The following is a 22,199-nucleotide window of genomic DNA, read 5'->3' on the forward strand; positions in this document are numbered from 1 at the left end:
TTCTTATTATTTATTCTTAACATTTTAGATGCATTTCCTTTGAATAAAAAATCATATTTAAATTTAAATCATATCTATCTCAATTCTTTTAAGTTTAACATTGCCTTCCACTATTGAGAATGCCCAAAAAAAAAAAAAATATTTAACTAGAGGAAGTTACAGATTGTATACAAGAGATGAAGAAATCATCCATCATAACAGTTTTTTGCCGCAACCATAAAAATATTTCATCCCCACCTAGGCCTCTTAAACAATCAGGCCCAAATCCAATTTTAATTCAAATCCAAACTTCTTTACTTTCTTTTATTAGACACAAAATCAAACACCTCATGTGCAAATGCTGCTCTCACTCACGCCCAAATTCTATACACACTCCTCCTTCATAAACGTTTGATCCCAAAACAAGAAGCCTTCAATCTTTTCTTAAATTAAAAAAATCGGTGTTTCACACGCCTATTTCTCCTTCTTTGTTTCTTTTCATCTATATAGATTTGGATTCAGCTTACTAGCCCTGTTGTATTGACTCACGTTATTTTGTTTGTGACTCTGTGCATGTGATACAAGAAGATGGAGCAACAACAGCTTCTACATTTTTGCGATTCAAAGCATCCCTTGGTCTACAGTCTAGACTACAGTGGTGGAGATACTTGTCATGGGTGCCAAGAATCAGTTCATGGTCCTATCTACTATTGTCCAAATTCAGAATGCAGTAGTTGGTACCGTCATCATACATCATGTGCGGAAGTACCCCTTGGGTTGCACCATCCCTTGCACCCATTACATCCTCTTATTCTTTTTGATGAAAAAACTGTTTATCCTGAAGAGAAAGAAAAGAGCAAATGCCAAGTCTGTAAAGAATCTCGCAGGGAATACACTTATCGCTGTTACCGTTGCGACTTCAACCTTCACATCAAATGTGCTGTTTTACAACATGAAGCTAAATTCCACGATCACCCATTGACTCCCTTTTGGAGGTGGATTACGTTCACTTGTGACATTTGTGGCAAAGAAGGCAAGTATGCTCCCATTGTGTGTCTCCCATGCGGTTTTTGTATTCATAGAAGATGCGCTTCTTTCCCACACAGAGTCAAAGTTGTACGTCACAGACACCCACTACACCTTACCCATTCTTCTCTTGAACTCCGTGAATCCGACTCCCGATTTTGTCAACTCTGTGTTCAAAAGGTGGACACACACTACGGGCTTTACTATTGCTCCAAATGCGATTTTGTTGTCCACCTCAATTGTGCTATAGATCGGAGAAACAAGGAGGACATAAATTTGCTGGAACTTAAAGATGAGGAGAACGAAGATGCAGAGCTCGATCAATTTGTTGAGTCAGCAACAGCTTACGAAGTCAAAAATATCAAAGTGGAGGAGGACGGAACTGAAATACCCACAAAAATTAAACACTTCAGTCATGAGCATGACTTAAAGCTCACTGATGAGGAGGTTCACAATAACGAAAAATGCAATGGATGTGTAAGAGCCATTTTCCCTCCTTTTTATAGATGTGTCAGATGTAGCTTCTTTCTTCATAAATCTTGTGCTAATTTACCAATGAAAAAGCGAAACCCACTTCATCAACACCCACTCACCCTCCAAAAGATGTTCACCTTGTGTGATGCTTGTTACCAGGAATGTAATGGTTTCTCCTACACTTGTAAGTCATGCAACTTTGATCTTGATGTTCAATGTAGTTTGGTCCCAGAAATCCTTACCCATGAAGGTCATAAGCACCGACTCATCCTCTCCTACACAAGCTTTGAACAGAGTTGCAGTAGTTGTGGTGATAGAAGAAAACTAGTATTCCGTTGTACTAGTTGTGAATTTGCACTTGACTTTAAATGTGCGACACTACCACAAACCATAAGATACAAACAACATGAGCATCCCTTCACTCTCAGTTATGCAGCTGAAGATGACTCTGGTGAATATTATTGTGATATTTGTGAAGAAGAACGAAACCCAAACTATTGGTTCTACTACTGTGGAGATTGCACTTATCCTGCACATCCCAAATGTATTCTTGGGAAATATCCAAATTGGAAGTAAGGAGGCACTTAAACATTTGATTGTCACTGACACCCCTCAAGTGTAGTCTTCCTTGCAAAAAGTCGATCTATCAATGTGTCCCATGTAATTTCTATATCCTCAATTATTGTTTATAGAAAGGAAAAATCTGTTTTTAATTCTAATTTTAATATTTTCCTTTTCAGTTGAGCATTAGTTCTTTATTGCTGAATTGAATGTATTATTACGACTGTCAAATATGGGTCTTCTTCACCTTTTATAACATTATGTTGAGATTGTTAGTGTGAATTTCTGTTTCTTTTCCAAACAAGTCATCTTTCCATTTTATTCTTGACATTACTTACATCATTAGTTTAGTTTTATATATTTTTGCAATCATCCTATATTCAAAATCTGCAACTCTAGGAGTAAAAAATCTAAATTTAACAAACAGTAGTTCGTTCATGCATTTTAAATTTCCCAATTAGATTTGATCCTATGTAATTTTATGTTTCCTTATCTACTCCTATATTTTTTCTTTTAAAATACTATATATATCCTGAAGCTTTTCCTATGATGTTTCTTTCTCATGTTTTATTAATAGAGTTCATAGTTAGACTAAGTACTGTTCCAAGTGATTGTTTGATTTGAAACAATTTGTTGTTGCAACATAGAAGAGATATATTACTTCGTTTTAGGAGCTGTACTTGTAAATTGAACCGTTCTGTTGTATTGGCAATAGATCAAGATCAAGAACTATTTATTAGTGGCACTAGCATTTCTCCTCAAGATATATGTATTGTGACGTGTTGCCATGTTACACAGGAGTTTTCTAGAATCTAGTATGTTTTGTTTGGTAATCCTCAGCATGTATAGGCCAAATTTGGTACTGATATTGGGGTCTTGTTAATGAGATGCTAGGCAATGTTACACACTATAGCTCTTAATTAACTGACATTTCAGCCATTACATTTCAAATCAATCCTTTTAGAAATCCTGTGATGTTTGAGGATTGTTTCTCTATTTGAGTTAGGAAAGTTGTACAAGTTGAGTTTGATCCATGTTAGAACTGGTGTGGTTACCTTTAGTTTTATAAATTTATCTCAAAGGACCTTCAATTTTTATGCACTAATGATCCAATGAGTTCAGAAGCATATCTACTTGCTAGGTACCATCCCTCATTTGTGACCATTTTGATGTATGTAGTGTGCCAGTAGTTGCCATGCACAGTTGCACAAATCCACATGCATATTCACTTCTATAAACATTAATCATGAAAGGATGAATCCGATTCTATAAAATTCATTGTAGACATAAGTTGCATTTGAATACCGTCTTAAGCATATATCTAATTTTAAGTAGTATTACCAATGCTTTCCCTTTAGCTTACTATAGAAAGAACAAATGTGGTTTTAATTTTAATTTTTATATTTTCCTATTGAGCTGAACTTTAGTTTTTTATTGTTAAACCTAATGTGGTATTAGGGCTGTTCACTGGTGTTGCTCACTAATGGAAGCCAAGTCGCTGACCTCATTAGTGAAATTAATAAACAACCTTCAAATTTAGCAACTGGAGATAAGTTTCACTCTTTCTCTCTCTCTTCCTCTATTTTTTTTTCCTGATTTCCTTTGTTATGTTTTTTGTTTTTTTGGTGGAATTGTGATGGTTTGTGGCTGATCTGCTTTAGGTGGGTTCGTTTAGGTGTTTTGAACAACATTTGAGTGGATTATGGGTGAATGAGTGATTGGGAGTTGGAACATTTGCCTACTGCTGATGATGTGACCATTGTGGAGTTGCTTCTGGAGTTTCAATTTGAGGGTATCCTACCCATGGTTTTAAAAACCGGAACGGACAAAGAATCGGAAAAGAGACTGATTATCGGTTTTATGGTCCGACCGGGGTCCGACCGATGGTCGAACCGATGATGTCATAATTAATATTATTTAAATATTTATATGAATTTTGAATTTAATAACTTATTTTAAGAAAATATAAAATATAGAATTTTTCTTTTTCTTTTGTTGCATACTACTTTTTTTTCTAGTAAGTAATTGTTGACAAAAAAAAAATCTATTATTAAGGTTTCATATATTTATTTTTATAAATAATAGTCTAACTTTAATTATTTATCTATTCAAAAAAAATTTAAAAAAAAAAAAATCCCTCAAAGTCAAGTGATTAGACAACTCACTGACACAATGACATACCAATTAGTATGACCAATCTACTTTCCCACCATTTCACTCCCCACCACACACGTATACGTATACCCTTCTTTAATGAAAAAAAAAAAAAAAAAAAGAAGGAGAATGGCAGAGAGAGGTAATTTCGGAGAAATGTAGCTCTTGTTTGGGAAGGTGGAAGTGGATTTATATGGCTGTGCACTTAAGCACACTTCCGTTTCTTTCTTTCTTTCTGTAACTTTCTCTTTCCCACATTCATACAGAGAGAGAGAGAGAGAGAATATCACAGAGACATACAGAAGCAGTAAACCCAACTCTAGCACCCCACCAACCTCTCTCTGTTGTCAATCGAGCACCCCACACGGTTTACTATCAAAAAGTTTTATTTTTTCAGTTCTCAGTGTTTTGTATTTTGTCCTCCAGTACCTCCATCCATCCCTCTCTCTCTCTCTCTCTCTCTGTGGAAGTTAGATCTCCATCAGATCCTCTCATTCACTGCCTCACCGAAGAGCTGTGGTTTCAACACCAAGCATGAGCATTCAGTAATTTTCTCCCTCTCTCAAGCCTAGTAGATCTAAGAAAAAAGAAGATTTTTTTAGCAAAAAATCTGTCCTTACCCACTTAGACCGGCAGATCTGAGAAAAAATAAGAATTTTTATGCAAAATAAAGCTCCATTTGGACCATTTCAGATCTCTTTCATCAATTCTGCAAAACCGGTTCAACCATTTCGGTTTCCGGCTTTTCCGGTTGAACCAACGGTTACCGGTTAAATCCGGTTTTTCTTACATTTTCGGTTTTTAAACATAACCGGACCGGATTACTGTCCGGTTCCCGGTTGAACCGATCGAACCGGCCGGTCCGGTCCGGTCTGGTTTTTAAAACTATGATCCTACCAATTTGACAAAAGGTCTTATGGACCTCAAGTCTCAAGTTGCATCAATAATATACAACCAAGTAAGGCCGATAACTTTAAAAATTACTTCTTTATATTTTTTTGATAAATTTACCTATTATTTTGTTGCAATAAAAATTATTAGTTATACGGTTATACCTAACTTACAAATTCTCTGAAGGTATATAAAAAATTTTTAGAAGTAATTGCTAGTAAAAATGTGAGGCTGGACTTTTCTTCTAAAAGTCATCTACTATTTTTCTTAAATAATACCCAAATTACCAAAAATAGCAACTTATTGCATCCTTACGTATGGAGAAATTCTCTTAAATGGAGGTGCAGTTGTTTTCATCAAAATAACTCCTGAAATGAAGAAGATAAGTTTCAAAAACATGTGAAATGTAAAGTTATGTATGGTGATATGATGTACTATTTCATCCATTCATTGTGTCTATGTAGTGTTTTTATAACTAGACATAACAAATAGAATTCATCTGAGATTTTACTTTGTGTTTACTCATGATGAAAAGCCCACTAGTTGAAAAACATTTTGTAATTTAGCATTGCTTTAATTTTTGCAAATGATAATAGCATGCTATTGTGTAATCTTTTAGTTTTCCATTATATATATTTGACTAGTGAGCTCCTAAGGTGCCAACATTGAAATTGATATGGTAGTGTAGTTCACGTTATGTTGCAACAATCTAGACTATAATTAGAGTTTTTTAGTTTTTCAAGTTTGATGTTTGTGGATAACAATGATGGGTCATAGTCATACGCCGTCCATTATCTGGTTACGAATTTTGGCACTTTTAAGGTGGGTTTGTCTTTGATTGAAAAGTCTTAGATGGAGGAGTTAGGTGAACAATGGAAGAAGCAGGGGAAACAATATGATCATTATCACTTGAAGTAGAATGCTTTGAAGAGATAACAGAAAAAAGGTTATACTGGATCTGAGTAATGGGGTTGATCAGAATAAATATAACGGAGAACAAGAGCTATTCTTGTCTTAAGTATTTCTACTTGGCAGATTCCTTTAAGTTTGGATGCTATAATAGCTTGGATACTTCAAGGCCAGCTTTGTGGGAGAGAGTGGTGAAGATGGTTTTTGGTTTGATAGAAACCTTAAAGATAAAGGAGTTAGATAACAATACAAGAAAAAACAATGTTAAAAAATTCTAACTTGCTAATGAGTTATAGGTAAATTTTAGTGGCAGCCTAGCAGGTAGGTGTTCTTCTTGATGCTCCCATAATGAGGTACAAGACCCTGTAGTGGGCTGTGTACGTTCTTCCACAGCTCGCTTATCATTTGATTCCTCATGGACTTAATCGCCATTTACAGACCACAAATTTCCTAGTAATTTCTCTTGTAACAATAGTAACATATTCTGGCTCAAACTATATCTCCTGCATTCTGCACAAACGAGTTCCAAGCCTCTTCTTCATTTAGAAAATCTGCCATGACATCTTGATTTGTTATCATTTGCCTACGCATTCCAAAGATTGTGTTGTTAGTAGGATCTTACAGTTGGCTTGGTCATCGTTTTATGGAATTCCCACAATGTCAAAATCAATCTTATAGGGTCAGAATTTCATAATGGTAGAGAATAAACTAAATGGTATGGTCCCTGAATGCCAGTAGAAACCAAGAGCATTGTAAATAACGACAGCCCAAAAAGGAAGACTTGGCATGAGACCAAAAATAATTGAGAGAGCTTAAGAATGGAGGCTCAACTCAACTTTGTAAATACTAACAAAGAAGGCCAGAAAATGAAGAATCATTTTGAAGATGATGTTGGTGAACTTGATTAGAGGTATGTTTGCTTAAGTGGTTTGTGTAGCATAATGAATTAATGAGCCTACTAGCATTGATTGGCTTGGTATTTAGTAGAACTGTCAAATTGAATGAAGTGCGTATATATTTACATTGTTAGTTAGAACTTTCAAAAGTAATACCATTGTTGTTTGACACATATGACACTTGAAATTTTATGCTATTCGCTAATGTCAGGAAAAGAATACTATTTGTAGTTGCACACTTTGCTATACACTTGTTTTTCACACCCAACCTTTATTCCTTCATTTCAAATTAAAACAAAGGTCGCATTTCCTTGAATTTATAAACTAATATTTTTTCCTGTGTTACTCAAAGTTTGAAATTGAGGTGAGTTGAAGAGCTTCTCATTTTAGCTCATTCTATAATGACTTGGTATTTAGATCATGTCATAATCACATACATGCTATAAGATGGTATTCTTTTTTATATTGGGACCCTTTTTCCTCCCTTTTGTGAAATAGTATGTGGATTATTACGTGACCATTTAATTCTTAAGGCGTGATATCCAATATGGTCTTGCATTTTTAGTTTTGAACCACGGTGACCTATTGGACTTGGGGACACAAGGTGTCCTCCTTTGGGCACTTTGGTGGTGGGTGGTAGCTTTTTTTGTCAGCATGTCAAAGTAAAATAAAAGACGGTTTGATGGAAGTATTTGGTTGGTAACCTTTATCTACACTAATAAATGAATTAGGTTGACATCATATGGATGTTGCTTTTTCTACTAATATTAGAAGATGGCGCATGCTAATTTATGTTGAGATTGACACCATGAGATGTTTTTATGTCATTGGCTATGGAAATTGAGATATGACATTTGAGAATGTGAGATATGATTCTTGGGTTCTCTAAGGGGGTCTCACAAAGTTAGTGAGCATTTTCATGGGGAACTGTACTCTTTCATTCATATAAAGTGGTGGTTATTTGATCAGCTGGAATTTGGACTGTCTCTTGCTGAAAGAAGTTCTTATTTGCTAATGATTAATAGAGTTGTATCTTGGTGTATTGGTTAGAACATCTATTCTTTTGAAGGGTGCAACGTGGGATTTTTCTGGGACTGTTCTAAATATGTTAACAATCCTTTCTCCTATCAAAGTTAAGAATTGATGAATTATTCATACAAATTCTTGCTTGACAATTGTCTTTCTTTTACCAGTCAAGTGTCTTTAATGTTTGTTGTGAGTAATAAGATTAAACCAAGGTCAACGCTTTGTTGGACCAGAACGTATTCTAAGCTCTCTTGGTTTTTAAAACTTGGTACAGTAGATTATATGCAATTTTTAAAGGGCATCTGCATCATGAAGTTTGAATTGCAATCAAAATCATCGGCCAGCAGTAATTTCATGTATGCAGCAGCAGGGCAGAAAATGCAACTGTGGCATTGGATATTCTTCAAGGCAGCAGCTGATTAAAGTTGCAGCTGAATTGGGTGATGTTTTTAGTGCCATATCAGTGTATTCATTGTAGTTTAGTTGATTGTAGTAATTAGTGCACATGCATGTATTAGGTGATCTGTTAGTTACTTAGGAAAAAACTAAGAATGTGCTAGTTACAGCTGTAACTAATTCTGTTACAGAAGTTAACTACAGCAGTAACCACTTAGCAAGGTTTGGCTGCTTGTGTGGCTAGTAGTATAAATAGTTGTAATTCCAATTGTAAATCAGTTTTGTTGATAAATAAGAATTTCCTTTAGCCTTGATTGCTAATATTTAGAGATGAGTTGTGTAGAGGTGTTGTCCACCTATACACTTCTCTAAGCATCTCTCACTTCCTTTTTAGACTAAAGCCTAGTTAACCAACTCTATTACCTGCATCATCATCATAACCCCATGATGATTGGTTCTTATTATTTATTCACATAAGAAGAAACTATCTAATGACTGGTACAACTTTTTTTTTTAATGACAGATTTTTTTTGTTTCATTGGTTGAGTGATTTGCTCTAATGCAATATAAGAGTTAACACTTGGAGAAAGATGATTTAGTGTCTCTCTATAAGTGGATGAGATTGTAGAACATATATAATATCAAGGTGTTGGCTTAATTCTATCCACACTTTTCACCTATATTTTAAATGCCAGGAGATGGAAAAAGGAAGCGGACCTTCTTAATGACATAACCACTTCAAACCAAATATTACACAATACACAATCTCAGTCAGGAGGCCAGCACGGTGCCTAAGTCTATCACATGCCTGATTTTATATATAAAGAACAAATCCTATCAATCTGTTTATATATGTATGTGCAGGTTTGTGTGAGCAACAAGAAACATACAAGAGGTGAAGCTTCAGACTAAGAATGACATATTAGTTTGACATCCTAGGAAAAGATATGCTTACAGTGGGAAGGAAAAGTCTTGATAGAGTAAATTTCATTTGTGGGTCAATATCTGGTGGGAAGCATAACAGATATGTCATTTTTCCAGCAAGATGAAACCAGGACCGGTAAAAAAAAAACCCCTCCCCACCTCTCTCTTTCAAGATATCCTACTCTCTATGCATACATTAATATGGAATGTCAATGGTGTACTTGTGATTATAGTTACACACAAATGATCTTTTTATGGCAAAGAGTCCCATTTATTCATATTTGCATAAAGTGCACTCAATTACTCTATTCTTAATAAAAAAATGAAGAATCAATCTTTCTTTGTGTGACAAATTTATAATTGACTTTAAGCCCTTAGAATCTTTATCACAAATATTGACTCATGTAGATAGTTTGCTTCCATATGGTGTCTTATATTCGGTCAAAGAAAAACCAAAATGGCAGATGAATGAATTCATTCTCCTTTGGTGTCGCATTGAAAACCATGTTATATTGTTTGTATCCCAAACTAAAAATTTTAAAACCTTAACTACTACATCTTAATTGCTTTTACTTAATATTTGAATAAACTCAACTAAGCCTTAATCCCAATTAAATTTGGATTGGCTATGAATTCTTATCAACTAATAATTAAGACATTCAACAAAACCTCACTAGCTGCCTCGTTACCCCAAGCTGGTGAAAGAGACACTAGTGACTATCCCCATTATTTAACTAGACAATCTTCCAAGTTGATTTAAAACCAATGCTGCTCCATTATATTGTGGTGCTCATTCCTCGGAAATGAGTGACGATCTTGAACAAGTAAATATAATGTCCAAAGCTTAACTTCTTAATTTCTATAGAGTTACAACGCATGGAAGGATGCTCAAAAGCAATTGCCTAGAAGACCTACATAAATCCAAAAGAACTTAGTTTTGGTGATGATTATGTACAAGACTCGAATTTTTTAGCAAATAATGCTGTGAACTCAAAACTTGAAGACAAACTTGATAATTGGTGGTTTGAAGATGTTTCATTTCTTTGAATAGATCAATTTAATGAAGTCATTCAAACTATTAAAAGTAAAGGGATGAGATCACAGTTTGTAGGATCATGAAGAGCTTGTTGGTGCAAATGGCTTTCCTGAATCACTTTTGGGCTTCACAATTTGGCTCCAAACATCTAAACCCACAATTACAAAGAGTTACAACTAAATGCTTGTTTAATGTACTCCATGTGGCAAAAATTTTAGTTTTTTGCAATTTTCTCTACACATATGCTAGAAAGAATTGATTCCATGTTGGAGCGGCGTCATCTTCCAGATCTCTTGGTTAAGAATTATGGAGACAATGAAAGTGGTTATGTTGTGGGCATTGTTATAAGGGTGGTTGAATCTTACGTTTATTTTCTTTCAAGCAAACCTGCACAAAAAATACTTGCTATTGGAAGATTTATAGATAATTATCTTTGATGTGCATGAAATATAGATAATAAATTACTCTCATATTTGCATATTTAGCCTTCCTTTTATAATAATTTGTGACCGATTATATACAAAGCCTTACTTTTATGATATTTTATGACCGATTATATACTATCTTTGTGTTGCAAGTAATAAGGGTTTTACATGCAAAGTGGGACTAATGTCAATTGCTAAGCTAACTTGAAGAAACCTGGAAGGCATGAAGTAAAAGGAAAAGAATTTAAGAAAATAAGAAAAGGAAGAAGAGATCCAGGCGTGAAGTAGAAAGCAAAAGAAAAGGGAATATAAAATAAGAGAAATGATATGTCCACAACATTTTCACAATATTTTCACAACAAATCCTAAATGGTAGGTTGTTACTAGTTGTTATTGTTGGAGGTAAAAAAGTAATCTTTGTGTTAGGTTCAAATTTGAATCAATAACAACTAATCACCTGTAATTTGTTGTAAAAATATTGTGAACGTAGTATTTCTCATAAAATAATAAAATAGGAGTGCTTTTCGTGGACAAGAGATGTACAGGTGGGCTTGTGGTCATAATTGCATATATGATGTTGGGCTTTCTTCTTTACTCCACTGAAACACAAATGAGGGAGACAATTGGGCCACTCCGTGAAAAGAAAGGTTTTGTGCCAGGCGGTGTCTATTGTTATAAATAAAGAGCAAACAGAAAACCAAGGGGTGGACTGCTTGGGCTGAACGTAGAGAGGCTGAGGAGCTGCCGATGGCGGTTGCCTCTGTGGCTTTTCTCCATGACAGTTTTGTTTATTTAATTTAATGTTTACTATTTTATTTCTATGCTTTCTTTCAATTACTATAAGTAGCTAAATTTATAATTAAGGTTGAAAATGAAACCTTATTAAGGATTATCAGCATTATTAATGTGATTTGATTTTTCACACAATAGTTGTTCTTTAATGATTTAAATTATTCTTGCTTCACATCAATTAACTAAGATAGGATTCTAGATATGAGTTCAATAATTTTTTTCTCATGATTTAGGATTTATCTTAATTAATTGAATACTTGGATTATGATTGTTTGATTTTAAAGTTGGATATCTCTTGTGATTTGTTTGTCAATGAATACAATTAATGATTTGATTTTTAGAATTGGATATCTCTTATGATTTGTTTGTCAACGGATACAATTGATGATTTGATTTTATGTCTAAGAAGCGAAGAAGAGCATATTTTAGATTTTTAAACATAAGTTTTAATGATAATATTTTTCATGATAGCAAGATTGATTTCTAGATTATTATGTAATGGTTGGGAAAAATTAATGATCATGAATATATGCTGATATGAATTAACAAGACAGATTCCAAAACCTTGATTCCTTTCTCTTGATTGTTTAATCACTTTATTGCTTTATATTATATTTTTGCTTAGTTTATTTAATTTGAAAACAATCAACTTTTATTAAACTAGATTAGGATTAATTTGGTTAAGGTTTAATTAATTTTCCTACATTGATACAAGTTCCTATGGGTTCAACCTCGTTCTTGTCTAATTATACTTCAGTACGGTTTGTGCACTTGCGAGTACTTTAAAATTTCACAACAATCTTATACTAGTTGCAAGGGATGGGAACCTTAGTGCTATAAGTTTTTAGTCCCTTGTAGAAGCAATGCCAAAAGATGATCAACAGTGTGATAAAACCTCTATACTCCATAGAACCATTGACACGTATCTCAATGTATGGAATTTTGAAGTTGGTTTAAAAGAGAAAATATATGTGCTTGCATAGCTATTGAGTCTTATTTGTGCCATGGTTATGACCGTTTAGCCCAAAAAATAAGAGATATAGAAGGAGTAAAGTGGACTAAAAACTCGGTGAGTTGGCCCATGTATTAGAGTGGCCACCTTTTAATTTTTAATATCTTAACACAAATGTCCACAGGCCCAAACTCCTATCATCCTTCATATAGTGATATGCTCAGTGTGTGGTTGAGTGCCCCTCCCAGCCAAGCCTGAACTAGTCCTGAAAGTCCAATATCCAGAAGCTTGGGCTCAGAATTTTTGGCTTGGAATGGGCTACACCTTGTAAGTTAAAACTCTTTTAGACTCCTCTAAAGAAAATGTGGAAAACTTTGCAGTAGGCCCATTAACTTTCAAGTCCTTTTGTCATTCACTCTACCTCTAATCCAAAATACTTTGGAAGAGTGACATTTATCTCATATTCCCTTCACCTTAGTAGCTAAATCAAATGGGTTAAATAAAACTCAAGAGACAAAAGTAACTCCTTTAGCGATGAGCATAAATTACTATAAAAAAAAATTTTAAAAAAAAAAAAAAAAAAAAAAAAAAAAAAAAGGAATTTGCTGTTATAGTGCATCTCCATAGATTGTCTAGACTTTGGATGTAAATAAATAAAGTTCTCTAAAATAGATTGGTTCCAATTTTATTTGATTCAAGAGGTTTGATTTCCTTTTTTTTTTCTTTTTTTTTTTTATCAAACAAAACTAACTTCACATCTGTGCACCTGAAATAAAATAGATTGGTTCCAATTTTATTTGATTCAAGAGGTTTGATTTCTTTTTTTTTTTTTTTTTTTTTTTTTTTATCAAACAAAACTAACTTCACATCTGTGCACCTGAAATAAAATAGATTGGTTCCAATTTTATTTGATTCAAGAGGTTTGATTTCCTTCTTTTTTTTTTTTTTTTTTTTTTTTTTTATCAAACAAAACTAACTTCACATCTGTGCACCTGAAATAAAATCATTTGCAATTTCAGAAGTGGGTCTTGAGAACCAAGAAAAACAGCTAGATTTGATTCTTTTAAAACTGAGAGAGATCCAGGTATTCGCCTTCATCTTAGTTCATAAGATTGAGGCCTATAAAGATTGACCCATATAATTGCCCCTGGACCTCATGCCCTGTAGCATTGACTTAAAACCACCTTGCTGCTACAACATTTCGGTCATCATATTATTCTATTTTTGGGCTCGATAAATATAGGAACTCAACATTTTTGAGTGTAATTAATAGTACATAATAAAAATAACATAAATAATAAACACAAATTAAAGTGACTTGTGGCTGTAGCATTACTCTCTTTGAGAGCATGTTAAGAATTAAAAGTTCTGGTCAAACATCCTTTAACCAGATCTTCGAGCGCATTTTTTTGGACACCTCAATTGCTTATGATGGATCATACTACGACAATTCTGGCAGACAGCTTCCCATTATAAAGTCATCCAACAATATCTACAAACATCATAATCATGAACCAGAACAAATGGTACATACTTGATACAATCAAAAAAAAAAAAGATGATATATCATTGCTTCCAAGTATATGTACAATATTACTAAGATATGTCACCAAAAACAGGAATGTCATTCTATCATTTATCTCTCAATTCCTTGACGATTCCCTTCTTTCTTTTCTATCTTTGGAAAACCCAAATTACATACACAAGGGTATTTCCATTTCCTTTCATTTCATTTCATTTAATCAAAGAAAAAGTAAAAAAAAAGTAAGCTAGAAGGACAAGTATTAAAAGGTATACTTGTTGGTTGGGGTTACTGGTAAGTGGTTAGGGTCTTCTTTATCTTATCAACATTTTGTTGTGTGTTTCCACCGTTAGGCAAAAACAGAACCACAGGACAGTGCCATCAAACACACTGCAGCTTGTTCCTCCTCCTTCAACTTCCTCCTCCTCTGGCACCTCTGTTTCTTCATCACTGATGGTAACCTTTGCAGCAAGAAATCATTTCCCAAAGCCATTAATTTTGTCTTCAAAGACTCTCTCAGATTTCTGCCACCATTGCCAACAGCTTTAGCAGTGGATGTGGTTGAGGTTGTGACATTGGAATTGGATTTGGTGGCAGTGGTAGTAGCACGAGCATTTGATCTATATTTTTTCCTATATGATACATGACTCAAACCCATCATAGAATTCCTCCTCTTTCTGTCCCTGATCCCACAGGCATTACACAGTGACTGAAAAAACAACAAACAAAAAGACCCATTACTCAAAATCACAAACACGCATCACAAAATGACAAACAAAGAAAACTAATCTCAGATTATTATAAAAAATAAATAAAAAACAAACAAACCCATTACTCAAAATCACAAACACGCATCACAAAATGACAAACAAAGAAAACTAATCTCAGATTATTATAAAAAATAAATAAAAAACAAACAAACTGTAAAAAAAAAAAGGCATACTGAAATGGCCAAAGGGTCCTGGGGATTGGCTTAAGAAAGAGTATAATTATAAATTAGTCACTAAGAAAAGAGCGACCCGAATATCATGGTCACAAACCCAACACAAATTGAAGGTGAAGTCCCAAACGATCACCGAGGAAACTAGAAATAAAATTAGAAACCCTTTAAATCACAAGCATAAACCCAGAATAATCAGAGTAAAATTATATGAGAATAGTGATTTACTTTGAAAATATTAAAATAACATGTATAATTTTTTTATTTTTTAAGTGAGAAACAGTAGACGGACCCATTGATCCAAATCACAAAACCAAGTCAAACATATTTCAAGCAAAAAAAAAAAAAAAAGAGTGTACAATAACCAGCGTGATAGTAATTGAAGTGACCAAAAAGACTAAAGACCCATATGAGTCAAAATCAAAAAAAACCCAAATGGAGAAATGAGTGACGCACAGAAATAGTGACTGAAAAGATCAAAAACTAGAAAACCCCACAACACAAAATCAAAAAACTCAATCAGGCAAAAAGGTTATGGAAGTGGGGAAAATCACCTTGGGCCCAGCTGGCCCACCTCTCCACAAGGGTGTCTTTGTGGTCTTGCAAACAGTACAGCACTTCTTGTTCTCAATCACATCCACAGACAATGATTCCTGAATAATAATAACACCAACATTAGCAGCTGTTATCACATTTAATGCCAAACAAACATATATAGAAAGCAAAAAAAAAAATTACAGTTGTCTTCTTTTTCTTTCTTCTTTTTTTCAAATGCAGAAAAAGCAAAGAAACAAGCTTTCTAGTCACTCTAAAATCAAAAACTCACCTTTTCACTAAGATCCATCATGCACACCAGAGACAGAGAGAGTAGTGGGTTTTGAAGGTTACAGTGATACAAGCTCTATAACAACTGTTAGAAAACCCAAATCATTTCTTGAAAAAACAGAGAGAAACAGAGGAACTCATAAAACCAAAAAAAGAAAGCCCAAAACCCAAAAAGGAATTATACCCACAAACCAGAAGAGAGAGAGAGAGACTAAATAGGACCTACATGCAAATGAGAGACAAAATGGGTTTTAGAGAGAGAGAGGGTTCAGTGGATATGCTCAAAAACCCTAGGGCTTATTTTTTGTGGGGTTGAGGAAATGACTAAAATGGCCTTGGTTTGGCAAATAATTTTGGTGGCAGCACAGGGCACACCGCCAAATTTTCTGTGAGGCGTGGGCCAGTGGGGACCACATGTCAGCATGCACGAGTGTATGGTGGTTAATAATATATTGTGTCACTATCAGTATCAGCAATGGCTGCACTGCAGAACCGTACACATAATGTAATATGGGGCTCATGGTTATTGTATTGTATTGCTTTTTATGAAATTTGATTCTAATAAGAATTAAATTTAATGTTTATTGTTTTGGTTTTTTAAGCTATGGATGGATATATGATTGTGTTGGAAAACCCCAAACAGTGAAATGTTTTATATAACAATATGGTTTCTTGTTGCTACTGACAAGTTTGGAGTTTTTTTTTTTTTTTTTTTGCAGAGAGTAACAAACATTTTTGGGAGTGAAATTGAGAAATAAACATGGTATTAAAAACACATTTCACAACCCTTTTGGCCCCAAAATAATCTATAAGGAAGGAGATGTTAATAGCTCCACACTTCAAAACCATGAATTTTACAATTTTGGGGGAAACTTTATAAGAAAACATGTACATTAAAAATTGATTTTATAATAAAAAAAAAAGGTTTTGTAGCTCAATGATATATCCAACTCTAGTTTGCGTTTGATTTGGGATTTCATTCCTAGCTTAGCGTTAATTTATGGGTCTTTGGGCAAGAAAAAAGAGGGAAATGTTAATGGTTCCACATTTTTAAACCATAAATTTTTACATTTGAAAATAACATCTATAATATGAGGATACTTTATAAGAACCGTCTGTATATTGCCTTGAATAAAGAATAAGCTCGATTTGTTTAAATACTGTCTTACTCTTTATCCCAACTTGACAAGTCTTGGTGAGACCACTGAACAATAGGGTTAGTTATATAATATATTTGATAAATTTACAACACTCTAAATGGTTTAATAGAAAAGGGTTTTCCATGGATAAATACACTGTGTGATTCTTCTTTAGTCTCAAAATTTCACAGAACCTACAATGGTTGCAAAATTAGCATATAGGAAAAGAAAAATAAGGGTTGCAATGCAATGATAGGATGTGCAAGAACTAAAAGAAAACCGTGTGACCAGCTATATCCCAAGAACCTTTTTTTGGGTGAGGTAGTGGATAAAGTAGGGACAAAAAAAGGGAATGATGCAGAAAAAAATATGGCCAGATTATCAGGGTTACACAATGGAAGACAAAGCTCTAGACTCTAGTACACCAATACACACCATCTTGCTTTGTCTTTGTGATCAAACAAAAAGGCCCCAAACATTTATGGACCACCAAAACTCACTCCAGCCATACTCTTTTTTAGTGCTGTATTTGTTTTTGGTGGATAACATACACTATATAGTTATTGGCAAAAGGCCCTGAAAAAGAGATTGTGTTATGGTCTTGACTCTTGAGCTCTCTCCCCTATGCATATAATGCAAATACCCAAGGTGGATTCCATGCCTATATATCTTATTCAATAATAAATGGGCAACTGCCATTTTTAGGTAATTGTCTTCTAAAATAATGTCATTTGTCATAGGGGTTTTTTGTTTTGCTTTTGGTTTTTTTTTTTTTTTTTTTCGAATACCATTCGAGCTAGTTGTTTATATGGTTTATGAGCATATACTGATATACCCTCATCTCACGATCTCAAATTAAAATTTGTATAATTAAATTCAAACACATAATTAAAAACAGCACCTCAATTTTTTCAATAACTCAAATATGGTTGCGTTGATCAAACTCTTAAAGTGCAGCACTTAAGCATTGTGCAAAAATTTTGAGATTCTTATATAATTTTGACAACAAAATGTAGTGTGATATTTCTGATTTGACAATAAAAAAAGGGATGTATGTTGATGTAAAGATATAGTGTCATTCTTACACAAAATGATAGGTTATTTCTTTTATATAAGAATATGTTAATAAGTACTCAGTTGAACTCGTTAAGGAGGAAATAAGCGAGTCCCTCTATATTAGAAGTAACAAAAGCAAATAAAAAAAATACTTTTTAATTAAATATAATTTGACTAACTATAAAATGTTAATAGATTGTAATAAAAAAAAATTAATCTTAACAAATACACTTCAAATAGGATCTTTTTTTATATTTGAACTTTTCTTTCTTTCTTTGCTATCTTTAGTAAAATAACATGATTTGGATAGATTCAAACCCACAATTTGACTAATGCTAAAGGGAATATAAATCATCAGTCACTTTTTGTGTTCCATTTTTTTCTAAACAAATCACAACTTGTTATGTATGTTTTGGACGAAGTTTGGCTCCAAACCGATTTTCCAATCCATTACGTAGTGATTTATAATACTATTTATGTGTATTATTTAAACAAATTACATGATTCATTAAGAAAATCATGTGGCACACAATCTCTTTCTTCACCATATCATAGGTTGGAATAAGATAGCTCCAAACTAATTTGAAGTCAAAATTTTTTTTTTCTATATTCTTTTTACTTTTCTTTATAAAATAATTAATGTTTAAAAAAAAAAAAATGGGGCTCATAACAAATTGTAATTTGTATAATATAAAGTGAACATAAAAAAATGGTAAACAAAATTTGTATTGTGCTAAGTGGGTCGATGGTCTATTCAAATCAATACACTTATGCCTAAATTGTGAAACCATATTTCCTATACAAAAACAATAAGGGACAAAACGTGAGAAGCTGATAGAGTAGAGGTAACAGAATGAAAAAGAAAGAAAGCACCAAAAACAGCTTTCTTTTTGCATTGGTTGACAAGAGTTAAAGGACCTCAACCGTTCGAAAAGAGGACAACAATAAACCAAAACTCTTTTGGCTTCCCAATATTTTAACTGTAATGCTTGGGAACAATATTTTTCTGTTGAAAATAGTGGACTATGAGTGATTGATAGTGTTGGGTCGATTTAAATAAGTTTAAGTGTAAAAAAGATTGTGTATGCATATTAATCATGTGTTAATTACATCATGCTCAAAATAGAACACCACAATGAGTTGCAAAGCTATAAATTTAGGCCTGAAAAAGAGATTTTGGTCTGGTATGAGGCTCAATCTCCAACGAAGCAAATCAGGTTGGTCAATAGGCTGCTTTTCACTTCCCCATAATACAGACCAATTAAGTCCCAGTGCCCATCAAAAGTAGTGCCTTGAAATCTCTCTCTCACTCTGGCTGGAAGTGGACACTAGACAGTGTGTGAATGTGCTTGGAGGAGAAAAGCTGTGACTTTCCTCGATAGCATGAAATCATGCATGAAATTAGGAAAAGCCTAAGAACACGTAATTTTTCATAATTTTTTTGTTACAGTTATGACATGGTAAAGTGTAATTGATAAAAAAAAAATAATAGATTCATGTGTAAGTGATAATTAATCCCTTACAATTTATTACATTAGAGTTGTGATAAAAAAAACTGTAAAATAATATGTAATTCTAGAACTACTTGTGAAATTATAACACTTGTGAAATTATAACTCTGTTCGCTTCCCACGTACCAAGGATGTGGAGTGTGGACAAAATAATTTATGCCTACATATATATGATTGGTTCCTATTTTTGTGATTAAAAAGAAAAAACGAAGGACTAATGCTTTTTTTTTTTTTAAGAAACGGCTAAGGAGTAAGGACTAATTCTGATCCCACAATTAAAATTAAAAAAAAAAAAAAAAAAAAAAAAAAAAAGCTAATAGAAGTTTAGCTTTATATCATTTTTATATGAACTATTTATTTACATTAAATTTATTGATGCTAATTAAATTATCTCATTTCAATAATTATGTTTTAAAAAAATAAATTACACTTTTTAACCTTTAAAATTTTGCATTATTTTTATTGTAGCATTTTATTTTTCACAATTTTCATTTTATACCTTTATATTTGACTCTATTTTCGTATTGGTTAGGTCATCCAATACTATTGATAATATAACTATTAAGTGTCAGATAAATAGTGTCCACAAACATGTCATACATAAAATACAAGTGTCACCAAATTACTAATGGTTTAAAGTTTGGAGGGTTATTCTTTCAACTCAACCTAGAAAGGTTAGATTGAGAAATTTCCAACCTAATACAACTCATTGTGTAAATTCCAACCCAACCCAATCCACCTAGTTTGGGTTGGGTCGATTGGTTGTACTTACATATTTTATGCTTTGGGCTTTCTACAATTTAAACATTTTTAAAATTAATTAATGCAATTCACATAATATGCTTAAATTATACTAAAAAATCATCAAAATAACTTTTCAAAATACCAAATTAAATCAAACTTAAAAATCAAAATATGGGTAATAAAAGAAGCATATATATAAGACCGGGTTCGTCAAATGGGCTAAAAAACTATTAATCTGAACCACGGCCCAACCCAAGGCATCATGACCAATGTGAAAACAAAATAAAAATGAAGAGCCAAATTAAAATTTTGAAATGAAAATTGTAAGGGCACAGATTGACCCACGACCCAAAAGATCTGGACAATGGCCCAACAAGCAAGCCCACAACAATAAATTTATTAGAGAGTGGATTAATATTGAACGTTTAACAAAATCAAATGTGAATCACAATGGGTTAGTTTAGTATAGGAATGACGGAGAAGAACAAGTTGAAAAGAAAAGTGCTCCTTTGTCAAATCCGAGGATGGTATGTTCTTATATATATATATACATACATACATATATATATATATATCTTAGACTTATACAAGTGTTCAAGTTCTTGGTTACAAAGTTCCTCCCCTCCTTTTTTCTGATCCCCCCATTCTTGTAATGGAACTCTTTCCCTTTATACTCCTTCACCTTCTCCCATCTCAGCCTTCCACTTGTTGATCAAACAACTAGTCTTCTTGATACTTGTCCCCATCACAATCTTCTTAATACTTGTCCCATCACAGCCTTCTTGAAGTCCTTATGTGTAGCTGTAAGGCTAGAAGTTACCGTTCAGGTATCACCTCCACATTAATGCGACCAGTTGGTTAGATGCAAAGCATTCAATGTGGTGGTAGTTACAGCTTTCTTTCCAAATATTTCTCAACTCTTTGTTGACTCATCTCTCTGAAACTTATCCTCCCAAGCATGGTTGCCTACTACCCAGTACTTGCTGGGTTGCCGGACATCAAACTTCCATTCTGTTTTTCCAAGGAAGTTTGGCTCCTCGAACAACATCACCTACTTGCTGTTATAAGCCCTCGTCCTCAGCCCAATAACCCACTTGCCCTTATTAATACTCGATTGTCTTCGAGCTCTTTGGCATCCTCAGGCATAGCCCACAGCCCAATACCCCTATCTGAATCTCTTATCCCCACAAAAATGATCCAAAAATAAATAAATTCAATCTTTAATTGTCAAAAGTGTTCCTGAGTCTATTAAAAATTATTAACATTTTTGTGTACAGATTTATTAATAACTGAAAATATGATTTTCTTCAATAATTTTTTATGAGTCCATGCTTGGCTTATAAATAATAATAATTTCAAAGCCTAATGACATCACTCAAACAAGTTATAGGAGTAGCTATAGAGAAAAATTCTTAGCTCCAAGTCCAATCTGCTTATGGGGTAACTTGAGGAATGACTCGAACATTGTAGACTTCAATACACATCTATTTCATTTCCTAACAGCATATTTTATCTCCCATGGCACAGTCATTGGTTAAGACTGGACTAGATAGCAAAGTAACACACGCATGATTGTACTGGTTGCTCAGGTACTATTTTTCTAACAAAGAATCCGCATGTAACTGGTAAACTTTTTAAGATGGATGCCATGATTGTTTTGGAGAGAACACAATTATTAAGGACTTTATTAGTTTATTTTATTTTATTCGAACACTCCCTGCAACTATGTTTAATACTGTTTGCTTTTGATATTTCGGAGGAGTGAGAAATAGTTTTTTTTTTTTTTTTTTTTTTTTTTTAAAGAAAAAAAAAGGTCTCACGCGTGTAATCGTTGACCCGACCCACTTAAACCTGCTATTGATGGCGTGGGACACCCCTAGGCACATTAGGGCTATTCGCATTGTGGCACAGCATTTTTGCGAAGCACATGACTCGAACCTGGTAAATTCTAAACTCGTAGGTGTGACCAAGTCCAAGACTCCTACCAATGCACCACACCCCAAGGGGGCAAGAAATAGTTA

The 22,199-nt window shown here is 33.5% G+C and overlaps 2 protein-coding genes and 1 pseudogene across 2 annotated transcripts; 2 read left to right on the top strand and 1 right to left on the bottom strand.

Moving 5' to 3' along the window:
- Positions 1-567: 567 nt before the first annotated feature.
- Positions 568-2,143, top strand: LOC126719142 (uncharacterized). The gene has a single exon (XM_050421728.1). It carries the CDS (start codon positions 568-570, stop codon positions 2,053-2,055), a length of 1,488 nt encoding a protein of 495 aa, XP_050277685.1. The 3' UTR covers positions 2,056-2,143.
- Positions 2,144-9,997: 7,854 nt separating this feature from the next.
- On the top strand, positions 9,998-12,472 carry LOC126719143 (BTB/POZ domain-containing protein At3g44820-like; annotated as a pseudogene).
- Positions 12,473-13,987: 1,515 nt separating this feature from the next.
- LOC126716834 (GATA transcription factor 16-like) lies at positions 13,988-15,967 on the bottom strand. The gene is made up of 3 exons (XM_050417832.1): positions 15,730-15,967; positions 15,458-15,556; positions 13,988-14,672 (listed from the first exon to the last, which is right to left on the bottom strand). The coding sequence occupies exons 1-3, from the start codon at positions 15,748-15,750 to the stop codon at positions 14,313-14,315; spliced, it is 480 nt and encodes a 159-aa protein (XP_050273789.1). The 5' UTR covers positions 15,751-15,967; the 3' UTR covers positions 13,988-14,312.
- Between the last annotated feature and the right edge of the window lie 6,232 nt (positions 15,968-22,199).

The sequence above is a fragment of the Quercus robur genome, chromosome 3, assembly GCF_932294415.1.
Source record: "Quercus robur chromosome 3, dhQueRobu3.1, whole genome shotgun sequence".
NCBI lineage: Eukaryota > Viridiplantae > Streptophyta > Magnoliopsida > Fagales > Fagaceae > Quercus > Quercus robur.